The sequence below is a fragment of the Vulpes vulpes genome, chromosome 11 (assembly GCF_048418805.1).
Source record: "Vulpes vulpes isolate BD-2025 chromosome 11, VulVul3, whole genome shotgun sequence".
Lineage (NCBI taxonomy): Eukaryota > Metazoa > Chordata > Mammalia > Carnivora > Canidae > Vulpes > Vulpes vulpes.
The window spans coordinates 14,743,406-14,756,953 of record NC_132790.1 but is presented as its reverse complement, the minus strand read 5'-3'; the positions used below and the strand labels follow the sequence as shown (position 1 = coordinate 14,756,953).

Here is a 13,548-nt window from a genome sequence, read left to right as displayed (position 1 = left end):
GCCTGTGTCTCTGCCTCTCTCTCTGTGTGTGTGTCTCATGAATAATTAAATAAAATCTTTAAAAAAAAGAAATAAGAAAAAGTCTTCCAGATCTAGGGTTAAGCAGTGAGATCTTAGATTTGATACCAAAAGTACAGTCCGCAAAGGGAGAAGTTGCAAGTTGCATCTCATCAAAGTTAAAACATTTACTCTCTGAAAGCCCAGGGAAAGAGGATAAAAAGAGCAGCTACAGACTTTGAGAATGTATGTGCAAACCTTATATCTGACAAGAGATGATATCTAGAATATATAAAGAAGCCTCAAAACACAATAGTTAAAACCCACAACCCATTTGGACAATTGGCAAAACACAGTATTTCATCAAAGAGGATATATAGGTGTCAAGAAAATAGAGGAAAAGGTGTTCACTATCACTAAGGGAATTGCAAATTCAAGCCACAATGAAGGTGATACTCTACCTACAGAATGGCTAAAATAAATAGTGACAGCACAGAAAGCTGGTAACAATGTGAAGAAAATAGATCACTCAAATATTTTATGGGAATGTGAAATGCTACAGGGAATTTTTTGTAAAACTAATACACACTTACTGTAAACCCCAGCAATAGTCCTTTTGGTTGCTTTATCTAAGAGTAATGAAAATTCATGTTCACGTGAAAACCTATAAACCAGTGTCCATAGCATCTTTATTTTGGAAAAGATAAAGAAGGAATCTTTAAAGATGGAAAACTGGAATCAGCCTAGATGCCCTTCAGTGAGTGAATGGTTTAATAAACTTTGGTACATACAAACCATAGATATTATCCAGCAACAAAAAAGAACAAACTATTGATACACACTAAACTGGAATGAATCTCTAGAGAATTATGCTGAGTGAAAAAAAGCCAATCCCAAAAGGTTATAGATGATATGATTCTATTTATATAACATTTTTGGTTAGCAGACATTTAGAATTAGGGGCAGATTAATCAAAGCTTATAGGTTTGATAGGGCCAGGGGAAGGACAGAGGATGGGAAATGGGATCCTTGTATAGAACCTGTTGAGTCTCTTGACTATGGTGGTGAATACTGAACCTATACAGGGGATAAATTATATAGAACTTAATACACATGTATAGACAAAGGAGTACATTAAAACTGGGAAAACCTGAATAAGATAATGTAGATTATATCAATGTCAATACCTTGATTGTAATATACTATAGTTTTGCAAAATGTTATTGAAGGAAATGGGTGTACAAGGGACTGTATATTATTTCCTATCATTGTGAATTTATAATCATCTCAAAAATTGCGATTAGAAAAACTGAATGGCTTAGGAAAAAGTTCTTTTCCTAATTAAAACAAAACAAAAAGTATATATCCTGGGAAAGAGAGTTGAACATATCTGTAAGGAAGACCTGTTACTTTATATAAATAGCACATGATTGCTATGTACATTAAAATCAATTAGGAAGTAGTTACCAGTGGCAGTTCTGATTTATCTTTTTTCTTTGTTCGATTTTAAAATAAAGTATCTTATTTTAGCACCCATCTCCTCATTCAAAATAGACACCGAATGATGAGAGAAGAATTTTATATACAGGTTAAGCGTTAAAAAAAAAAAAAAGAATTCATAGTGCCATTCCTTGGGTACGCATTATAATTGCATTGTGTCTAGATTTTCTGCATTAACTATGAAATTGTAATAACTCATGTTAGAATTTTCTGTGTTCTCTTCTGAACTCTGAAAACTATAAAAACGTGCAAATTAGATTTTAAATAATAGTGAGGAGTAAGCTCTAGAAAATAAATCTATTATCTTCACCCTGGAATGATGAAAAACAACCATAGTCAACCCAAAGCTAGTTTAGAAGCACGATACATGAATAATTTAACATACTTAAGAGGATAGCTGTTAGTAACCAGAGCAAAATTTTTTGTGTATATTAATCATGGTACAGTATTTGTAGTATTTTGTTCTATTTTTATGATCCATAGTTTATTTTCTTTAATATGTAAAATATAGTTTGGCATGATGTTTCTTAATTCTCCTACATCACATTAAGGTGAAGATAAATATATACAGCCACGTTAGCCCATCATTTATATAATTTATTTGTTCATTGGAAGATGAAGCTAATTTTTATAACTGTCTAATCTTATTTATAATTAACCTGGAGCCATCTTGTTAAAAAGTGAATTAGGAAGCCACAGAAAATTATTATTATATAATTTTAACTGGCTTCTGGATTTGGAGGATAATGGTGGCTGCCTGAATCTGTATATCTCTACACGTTCTACCCCCAAAACCATAGACTAAAAGGAATACAGATAAAACCCAGGTAACCCATAAATTCTGCATTACTAGGAGACTAAATACCCTAAACTTCAAATTACCTGTAAATAGCAAAATAATCACCACGTTCCAACAGTGGAAAGCCTTTGAAACTATGAAATAGAGAAGAGATCGAAGGACGTAACAGAACAAAGACAAAACTCACCTTCAAAATGAGAAGGTACAGTAGTACATGCCAAAAGAGTGAGTGCCAAATGGGACTCGGGGAGTTTATAGCACCAGCTACAGGGAAGGAGTTCTAGAGTGAGAAGAGGAATTTTGCCTTTTGGAGAGAAGTAGAGAAGCATTATGCATCTAGATGAGTCATAGTGGTGAAGAGAAAACAAGGACAAAGAGAAAAATTAAGTTTCCTGCAGAATGAAAGAAGACTTCAAGCTCTCCACTCCCATTACCCATTTAAGAACCTGTGCTTCACTAAGTTGATAAAAGTTTGAGGTACTCTCAAAATAAAGAATGCTGTCCACAAAATGTTGAGGTGGTTGGGGAAATCAAATTTACACAGCACGGTTGTTAAAGTATGTATTAAAGCATTTCAAAAAATAATAAAGCATTTCAGCTGATGAAAATCTACCCTGCTTAAAAAAAAGAAAAAAGCTCTTAGGAAAATAACCACACGTAAGAATACTGTAACACAGTACTCTAGACTAAATGAAATATTCTCAAAATAAAACTTGTTATCCAAAAATTTGAGAGAAATTAAAAAAAAAAGGAAATACATTATGAATTGATCAAGCTCAGGAAAGAAATTGAAGAAAAAGACAAAACTATGAAATGAATAAACTATAAAATGTTCAAGAGACTAGAACAGAATGGAAATCTAGAAGGATATAGAATGAAAATGAAAGGAAAGTAAAAAGGACCTCAGAGAAAATGACTGAAAGGGAAGACTAGCAAAGGATGTCCAAGGAGTCTGAAGAATAAAACCATAACAGTAGAACAAAACTTAGGAACTACAAGTCAAGTAAAGTTTCTGGGAATAAGGGAAATTTCAGTCTACCTTTTGAAGGACCTACCATGTACTTGGAAAAACTAATGTAGAATACTCAACTCAGACATATTTTGGTAAACTGTTCAACTTTAAGGTAAACTGGGCTGGCATCATACTTTTGAAGAGCAGCATGCAAATCATGGCAACAGGATAGTAATTTCCAGAAACTCAAGAAAGTACAGGCCAAGGATTTGACACCTAGCCAAGTTTTTCTTTAATTATGATGGCAATGATTAATTCCATTCTTGAGCATGACTTACTGAATATTGTATCCATGAGCCCTTCTTGAGTTTATTAGGGGATAAGCTCTAGCCACTGAAGAGAGATCCCTGGGGAAGCTTCAGCAAAAGGACTATGAGCACTTAATTAAATTATAGAAACAAAGACTAAATGAACAAAGATCGGGACATAAGTAGAAGAACAGTATATGTTAAGAGTAGACGGAATATCATTCAAAAAAGTGGAAGGGGGAAAGTAAGTGAAAGAATGAGATCATAGACTGCTGAATGAGTAGGAGACAAAGGATAGCATTTAGTAAACCAGACACTAAAACCTTAAGTAAGAAAAAGGGAGAAAATGAAGATTAAGGGCATTAACAAAAGTATAAATTCACGAGAACAAAATTCTAACCTTTCTAAATACCAAAGGAAAATATAAAAGGTGTAGCAAAATTGTATACCACATGGAGATAACACAGTAAATATTACTCAATACACACAGTAATTATAATAAAGTAATTTTGATGAAACAAAACAATGTCATAGCAAATATGAATGTGCTTAAGTTTCCTACTATAAAAAAGATTTTCAAGATGGTACATAAAACATTAAAAATTGATTTAAGCAAGTATCCATTAGTGGATGCTAAATCTAGGGTGGAAAGTTTAAGACACAGAATTTTTGCGTGGTCTCCAAATATCTCCTTTCAGATTGCATATTAGCTGCAAGGATAAAAGAGTATGTAGTGGAGAAGCTGGATAACACTTTGACCAGGTGGTTGAAGTTCATATCACCATAGGGAGGTTGGAGATATTATGGCCTGTGACGGTGATACCTCAGGACACATCATAACTTAAATGGTAGTCTAGCAAGGAATACATAGAACTTAAACCTAATTATGAGGAACATCAGACAAACCTAAATTGCAGGCATTTTATAAATAACTGGGCTCCTACAAAAACCATTTATGCCCTGAAAGGAAGAAAGGCTTTGAAACTGTTCCAGACAAAATGAATCTGAAGAGACGGCCAAATGTAATCTGTGATCCTGGATTCAGTTCTGTATTGGATGGGGAGAAATGCATTATTAGGATTGGGACAATTGATAGAATTGCAATATGGCAGAAGTACTTTTTATCAGTGGTAAATTTTCCTAAGTGTGATAACTCTAGTATTTATGTAAGAATAGCCTTCCTCCTAAAAAATCACATAGAACTATTAAGAGGGAAAGCATGATATGTAAACCTACTCTCACATGCTTTAGAAAAATGTATGATGTGTGTGAGAAAGGTAGAATGATAAAGCAAGGGTGACAAAATATTAAAAGTTGGTGAGTCTGAGTAAATTATGAGAGTTTTCTTTAAACTTTTCTCTGAGTTTTAACTTAAAAATTTAGAAAAAGCGCTAGCTATGAACTGTAGCCAGAGACCAGTACACATCACACAGTTAAGTAGAATTTGAGTTCCATGATTGTCTCACTCTACACACCTCCCCTTGTTTTAAGATATTGAGTGTTTCAGTTTCTATGTGGAAAGCACGACTAATTTGATATCAGCCTATGCTAAGCTATATGATTTCTCTTCAAGCTTTTTCTGTGTTGCATTTTTACAGGATTTGCCTTTTTCATGCTTAAAATATACTTTAAAGAAAAAAGAATCATTCTGAATGTGCCCCATTCTGTGACCTCCAGTAAAATGCTTGGTCATGTGGGAAGAACCCCACTCTTTGATTCTCCTTCTCCTACCCCCGCCCCTTGCTTCCTTGGATTTCTGAGAACAAAATAGGGGATGGGAGAGGTTAGAGGCATTTTAAAATCGTTTCATATTTTTTATTCTTATTCCAGAATGAACTGTATGTGGATAGTAGTTTTATTAGTATTGTCAGCTATTTTATGTTTTGCCAGGTCAAGCTCCTTTATCTTTTGAGAACAACATGTTCTGAATCAAAAGAAAAATATTTGAAGATATTTCGTCTTAATGATACAATTTTTTTTCTTCGTATGTAGTAAATGTGGTCAGTTCTGATTAGACCAAGTGTGAAGCGATCACAACAAATGAAACTTGAGATTATACAGTCCAACCTTAATTGTTGTATTAATGACAATTTATTTTTTATTGTGAAAAATCAGTGATTAAAAATTAAAAACTTTGGGCAGCCCCGGTGGCGCAACGGGTTAGCGCCGCCTGCAGCCCAGGGTGTGATCCTGGAGACCCAAGATCGAGTCCCACAGTGGGTTCCCTGGGTGGGGCCTGCTTCTCCCTCCCTCTGCCTGTTTCTCTACCTCTCTCTCTCTCTCTGTCTCTCATGAATAAATAAATAAAATCTTTACCAAAAAAAATTTAAAATTTTATGCCCACTGATTCTTCACCAGTATTCATACTAAGTTTCTTGCTCCTGTCTTAAGGCTGTATGGAGAAAAGAGAACCATGTGGTTCCACTAGGTGAACAGTCCTGGAGCTCATACATTTTCAAATGGAACAGTATCTGACATGCAGGGAGAAAGCTACCCAGTGTTTTCCAGTCTTTAGTGCAGTAGCAAATTATGGACTGATGCTAAATATGGTGGTAAATGATGGTTATTAGATTTTTTTTTTTTTAGTGTATGGATAGTTTGAATTCAGAGTTCTCTGTTATTTACTGTATAGTTTATAAATGTCACCTTTTACAAGAAGATTGAAGTGATGCATATAACTCCTCTAAGTATAGAATTTTTAATCTAAAGGCAGGATTTTTTTTTTTAAGATTTTATTTATTCATGAGAGAGAGAGAGAGAGGCAGAGACTTAGGCAGAGGGAGAAGCAGGTCCCATGCTAGGAGCCTGACGTGGGACTTGATCCCGGGACTCTAGGATCATGCCCTGGGCCTAAGGCAGGCGCCAAACTGCTGAGCCACCCAGGGATCCCCTAAAGGCAGGATTCTTATTAGATTATTTAGCCAATTCCACAATGTAAAGTCCATAAAAATTAGGTAGCGGTAACTGACTGATGTGCAGTATTAGGAAAGACAGATTTTGTGCAGAATTAAGGCAATTATTTTGTTGCTCAGTTTTTATAATGACATTATATTGCTGTTGATATTTTTTTTTCCTTTTTGCATTTTGAGTTCCTAATTTTCTAGCCATTCTACTTCTAAGTATTTTGATAATTGCAAAGTTTTTACATTCAGGGCTTTGTCATTAATATTATAACACTTTAAGTAATTATAAAACATTTTTTTTTCTTATTAGGAAGAAGCACTGCATGCATTTATTCAGCCAGAGATCCTGGATGGCCCAAATCAGTACTTTTGTGAACGTTGTAAGAAGAAATGTGATGCACGAAAGGTAGATGCCATGTAGAAATTAATACTAAACTATCTGAGATTATATTCAATATTCAATAGGTCCCTTTTTTTTTTTAGGGTCTTCGGTTTTTGCATTTCCCTTATCTGCTCACCTTACAATTGAAAAGGTTTGATTTTGATTATACAACCATGCACAGGATTAAATTGAATGATCGGATGACATTTCCTGAAGAGCTAGATATGAGTACGTTTATTGACGTTGAAGATGAGGTAAGATACTTATTCATATTTTTTTGTTAAAAAACATTAGTCAATTCATTTTGATTGATCATGTGTTTAAAAGAGCTATTTGGGGTAAAACACTGGTAGTGTTTAGAGTGTCTTCTTGATAGAAGATATTCCTTTCCTCCCGTATTTTATAATGCCAAGTTCTATAAAAAGATCTAGATTTGTGTAAGCTTTTTTGTCCACCATAAATTAGATTTATGATATTCTTTTTTGATCAGAATAACTTACGATATTCTTTGAAAAGATAAAAAGGATCTCAAACTCTGGAATTATTTCTTTAAATTTGAGCGATAATCTTACATTTATAATTTAATTAGCAAAACCAATCTAGAGGTGGGCTGCACTGTGCTTCTGGTATGTAGTAAACAGAACACATGTCAGTGAAAAAATGAGCAAATTGGGTAGTATGGCCTCTATTTCTTGTATTTATCTTAGTGTCTTTTTCAAGGACTACTAACTTTTTCAAGTTAAAGTTTGCCACCTCTTAAATAGGCCAGGCTAGAAATAGAAAGCTAGAAAATAAAGGCATTTTGTCTGTTTTCCCTTTTAAGTTAGTTTTTTAGTTAAAACTTTAAATATTTTGAGAATGGGAATTTGAAGGACACCAGTAATCCTAATTATTTTCTTCTACTCATTAACCAGCCCCCCCAATGTTTTCTGGTTCCCCTAACCTTATTCAGTAGAAGATTCTTAATGTCCCACTCTATTCTTTGGAAACTTCTGATTTCATTATAGATTGTAAATTATAATTACAATCACTGGACATAGTTGTTAGTGATAAATCTTTATATTTTTCAAAACCATCATGAGTCGTTAGTTTCTGATTGGACCTGATCACTGTAGTTATAAAAATACCTCTTTCCAAAAGCTCAGAAATGTGCTTAATTAAGTTTAGTTAGTGCTCTTAAGTATTAAGAGATAATGTAGTATAGAAAAGCAACCTTTCTGAGCCTTACTTTCTCTGTTAAGTAAGGACAATAATTGTTTTGTATGGCTTTTATAAAAAGAGAACTCTTTAAATAAAGTAGATGTTCATGGAGTGGTATCTATGACCAGGTTTACATTTTGAAACATTTAATTTAAAATAGTATTTCCAGGGCTCCTGGATGGCTCAGTTGGTTGGACATCTGCCATCAGCTTGGGTCATGGTCCCGGGATCCTGGGATCGAGCCCCACATCAGGCCCCCTGCTCAGTGGGGAGTCTGCTTCTCCCTCTGCCTCTCCCCCAGCTAGTGCTCTCTCCCTCACACACACTCTCAAAAAATAGAATCTTTAAAAAATAAAATAGTATTTCCAACGGTTGTGCTTAAGCTAAGGACTCTCTGCAAAGTATATACCAGGTTTATTTTTTATTTTTATTTATTTATTTTTTTATACCAGGTTTAAAGTAGACATAGTCTTTATAGGAGTCCACACAAACAGAGATCAGTCAGGATTGGATTGGTTTTTCTATATGTACCTAATATATTTCTTGTAAAAGGAGATCTTCTACAAATAAAGATAACCTAGATATAATTTGACAGGAACTTTTAGGAAGTTCTAGGTGCATTTGTTGGGAGAAGAGATGTTCCAGCCTCGAGGAAAGTCAGGAATGATCTCTTTGGACTTAGTGTAGAGTTCTAGAGTGGGTTTTCACTTTGAACCAAACTTTATTGAGGAGTGAAGACTATATGTTAGATGCAATCCACACAACAAAGTTCTTGGCAAAAAGTTGGTGCTTATTATTATATATTGCTTAGTTAATTTAGGAACTCCTGTACAACCTGTTAAGAGCCTACATCTTAGAGATGAATTCTCAAACTATTAAAATAAAAATATTTTAGGTATGTATATTAAATATTTAAAGGGGGCAGGGAGTTTTTTGGGGATTTCTAAGAAGTAGAGTCCTTCAAATAAAATTTGCATGAGAGGGGTTTAAAAATCATAAAAGCACAAAAGAGTATGATTTTTTTGTTGTTATATTTCTACCTCTCTGCACTAGAATATAAAGTTGTTGTGAATAGATACAATGTTGTTTTTCTTTCTGATTATCTATAATACCTACCACAGTGATAAATTGAACTTTTTGTTCAAGAAAAGAAATGATATTCTTTTGGGATTTGAGAACAAAAGCTCACTTTGGTACTTATGTTCTCTGCTTTTATTTTTATTATTATTTTTTTTGTTCTCTGCTTTTATAGACTGATGAAAGATGGTAATTTAATTACTTTGCAACTATAAACATAAATGGGTTTAATTAGAAATCTGAATCACTAATTCATTGTATTTAAATTTTAAGGATTGATGGAGATGCTTTTACAATACATTGTTTTGGCTTAATTTTACTTAAGGACTCAGTAAGAGAAGACATTTATTTAAAATAAATACTTTTATTAATAATATCTGAACTTACATGAAAAAGTTAGCATGTAGACAAAATATTTTGCTGAGTATGTGTTTTCCCTTTGTTCAGCTTGTAATTGTAAGATAATTATGTTTTATTAAGAAATCCCCTCAGACGGAAAGTTGCACAGACAGCGGGGCAGAAAATGAAGGCAGTTGTCACAGTGATCAAATGAGCAATGATTTCTCGAATGATGATGGTGTTGATGAAGGGATCTGCCTTGAAAGTAATAGTGGAACTGAAAAGATTTCAAAACCTGGCCTTGAGAAGGTACCTTTTATAGTTTATGGGTTTTAGTTGAAAGAATAAAATAATCTCCTAGCTGCTGTATAATTCTGTAGCTACTGTGACCAATAAATTCTCTTTAAGAAAGTAACTTTTGAAAAGGAATATCTTTTAAAAGATTTTCTTATGCATATATGTGATCATAATTATACTTTAGGAAAAGGTACTTATAGGCAGGGGCATGAATTTCTGAGAGGCTCAACTATAGCTATGTGACCAAGCTGAGTGGTGGTACGGAAAGGGTGTTTAGTGGTCAGGAAACCGCTCTGCCTTTAAAGCTGCACCAAGCCTCTAAATCTTATTATCAAAGTCTTCTCATATAGCGAAATGAAAGTATTAGGCTAGACCTGTTGATTTAAAAAATTTTGGCTGTGTACTCCTTATGAAATAGAACCAATCTTTTAGAGATGGGGGAAAGCTAAAGCCCTTAGCCTCCCTCCCCTCCCCATGACAGCCCTTAAGACACTTTAAAAAATGATATAGTTCAAAGGCACCTGGGTGGCTCAGTGGTTGAACATCTGTCTTTGGCTCAGGTCATGATCCCGGGATTCTAGGATTGAGTCCTGCATTGGGACACAGGGAGCCTGCTTCTCTCTCTGCCTATGTCTCTGCCTCTCTCTCTCTGTGTGTCTCTCATGAATAAATTTTTTAAAATGATACAGTTCCATGCCTCTCCCTCTGCCTGTGTCTCTGCCTCTTTCTCTGTGTCTCTCATGAATAAATAAATTTTTTAAAAATGATATAGTTCCATGGATTATAATTTGACAACTACTGGACTTGATAATCTGTCATAAAACCTTTTATGTCACTGTGTTAGTGATTTTTAAAGATTTTATCAAACTGTTTCTTTCGTATTCATATAATCTGCTTTATTGAGGGGAGAGTTATAGGTCAGGTATCTTCAGCATGTGTGAATTGTGAATCACTAGCCTGAAGTCTGATCAGTAGTTCAAGTCTTGCAGAGTCATATTAACAGTATTTAAGAATGGCATTTCTCTTACATAAATCTATTTTTAGACCAAGACCATTATTCTAACTACTATTGTCATTATCCTTTACTTTCTAAAATTATCTGTTTCAGGGCATATAGGTAGGTGATCATGAATTGCTATGTATGAATAACGTTATGGATACATCATAGCTTAGTATAAAGAACATTGTATCAAGTATGGATTGGCAAACTATTCCCTGCCTGTTTTTCTACATAAACAGTTATGTCTGGGGTGTTTTGTTTTGTTTTGTCTTTTTTGTCTTTTGGGTGTTTTTTTTTTTTTTTTTTTTTGGTCTTACTGCTAAGTAAGACTTCTTACACAGTATTGAATAAGAGTGGTAAGAGAGGACATTCTCACCTTGTTCCCAGTCTTGCCTTGTTTCCAGTCTTAGGAGGAAAGTGTTCAGTTTCTCACCATCAAGTGTGATGTATTCCTAAGTTTATTTGTAGGTATTCTTTATCAGGTTGAGGTTTCCCTCTTCCTAGTTTCTTTAGAGTTTTTATAATGAATAACTATTGGATTTTGTGGAATTATTTTTCTGTCGATTGATAGGATCGTGTAATTTTTCTTCTTTAGCCTATATTGCATAGATTGATTTTCTAATGTTGAACTATCTGCATACTTGAGAAACCAGTAGATCACTGTATCACAGATATTACATAAATACATACAGATATAACATAAATACATTAGATGTTCCAAATCATTTTGTCACTCAGCTCTTTTACAAAGAAAATAGAATAATCTTACTGGAATAAAAACAACTATGTTATTTGGGAATTCTTCATCTTGACTGTACATATCAGAACAGTCTTCCATTTAGCACCTGCTTCTAAAATTTCAGACTATTATTTTCTTTTTACATAAATAACATTGTATTTCAGATGTACATAGTTCCAAAGGTTATAACATAAGTAAAATGTGAAGGAATGCACTGAAAGAAACTGTCTTATATGAAATTATGTGGTGACTTGCCATTTTAATGATCTAAGAGAAAAGTGTACCTACAATAAATATCTAAGACAGCTAACATGTTATTTTATTTTCTATTAATAGATAATAGGAAATATACAAATAAAGGTTTTATATTTTTCCTCTTTTGAGTTACTTTTATTTTTCCCCCCTCAGAATTCCTTGATCTATGAGCTCTTCTCCGTTATGGTTCATTCAGGGAGTGCTGCTGGTGGCCATTATTATGCTTGTATAAAGTCCTTCAGTGATGAACAGTGGTACAGCTTCAATGATCAACATGTCAGCAGGGTAAGGAGGGTTTTTTTTTTTTTAAAGATTATTCTGAAAGACAGGAGTAGAGATGTTTTTAATTAAAAGCAGGGTTTATTAAAAATGGGAGACTTTGTCCAGTGAAGTGTTTTAAGACACATGCTAAGTCAGTCTTTTGTTTTGGTTTTCAGTAAATATCCTAGTTTGTTTTCATAATTACTTCTTTTGTTTTGTTTGAGGCTTGATGAGTGTTTCCAGAGACAGACTCCCGCCTCCCTTTTTTTTCTCTGAGCTGTCATGCAGGCTACCTGTTGAGGAGCACTAGACCTGATTGATAGCGGCCACTGATTGTGATTAGATTTTGTGAATTGGTAGTTGTGTGGTCCATTTAACTGAGGTTAAAAATAGGCTTACCTGTTGACACAGAGGTGATAGTATTATAAATTTTACAGAAAGGCAAATAATGTAATAATTTTTTAGATAACACAAGAGGACATTAAGAAAACACATGGTGGATCTTCAGGAAGCAGAGGATATTACTCAAGTGCTTTTGCAAGGTAAATAACTTCCTAATTTGTACTGCTTATAAATTAGAATTAATTACAGCTTCTCAACATTTTTTTTAACCATTAAAGAGGTTTAACCTAGGGGTCAGCAAGCTATAACTCAAGGACCAAACCATGCCTGCCTCCAGTTTTTGGAAATAAAGTTTTATTGGAACACCAGTGTACTCATTTGTTAAGTATTGTGTGTTGATCTTTTCCCTTAACAACAGAGTTAAGTAACTGCAACACAGAAATATGGCCCAGAAAAAATTTGCTGACTCCTAACTCAGTTATATTAATTGTTATAAGACATAAGTTTTTCAAAGAGGAGATGTGGAAATCTCATAAATTCGTTGGGAAGAACAAAGTACATTTTTCCTTTTTTTCTAGAATATTTTAAGTTTGAACCTACAGTTCTAGTTGTTTGAAATAACAAAAAATTATTTAAAAAATCTATTGGTGCTAGGAAATGGAAGCTTTACATCTCCATTTTGTTGACATTAATTTTTTTATATTTCTACTAGCTCCACAAATGCATATATGCTGATATATAGACTGAAGGATCCAGCACGAAATGCAAGTATGTCAATATGCAGTTATTTGATTTTAATCTGTACTAATTTCTCCTTGCAAGTTTTGCAAACCTAGATAACTACTTTTATTTTTATTTTTTTATTTTTATTTGTTCATGATAGAGAGGCAGAGACACAGGCAGAGGGAAAAGCAGGCTCCATGCTAGGAGCCCAATGCAGGACTCGATCCCGAGACTCCTGGATCATGCCCTGGGCCAAAGGCAGGCACTAAACCGCTGAGCCACCCAGGGATCCCTGATAACTACTTTTCAATGATAGGACGATTAAGTTTTTTTATGCCCAGAAAAATTAATTATAAAGACTGTCATGAGGGACCCCTGGGGGCTCAACAGTTGAGTGTCCGCCTTAGTCCCGGGTCTGACAATTGAGTCCCCCCAGGGAACCTGCTTCTTTCTCTATGTCTCTGCCTCTCTCTG

General features: G+C 34.2%; 1 protein-coding gene across 2 annotated transcripts in view; it reads left to right on the top strand.

Annotated features, from left to right (window-relative positions):
• Nucleotides 1-13,548, top strand: part of USP47 (ubiquitin specific peptidase 47) — a 118,803-nt gene that overhangs the window by 76,794 nt on the left and 28,461 nt on the right. For both annotated transcript variants that reach the window (XM_072725661.1, XM_072725660.1), the window contains 6 exons: nucleotides 6,770-6,865; nucleotides 6,943-7,095; nucleotides 9,599-9,766; nucleotides 11,902-12,033; nucleotides 12,475-12,551; nucleotides 13,064-13,119. In XM_072725661.1, the coding sequence (XP_072581762.1) occupies nucleotides 6,770-6,865; nucleotides 6,943-7,095; nucleotides 9,599-9,766; nucleotides 11,902-12,033; nucleotides 12,475-12,551; nucleotides 13,064-13,119 (682 nt within the window). The remainder of the gene's footprint in view (nucleotides 1-6,769; nucleotides 6,866-6,942; nucleotides 7,096-9,598; nucleotides 9,767-11,901; nucleotides 12,034-12,474; nucleotides 12,552-13,063; nucleotides 13,120-13,548) is intronic.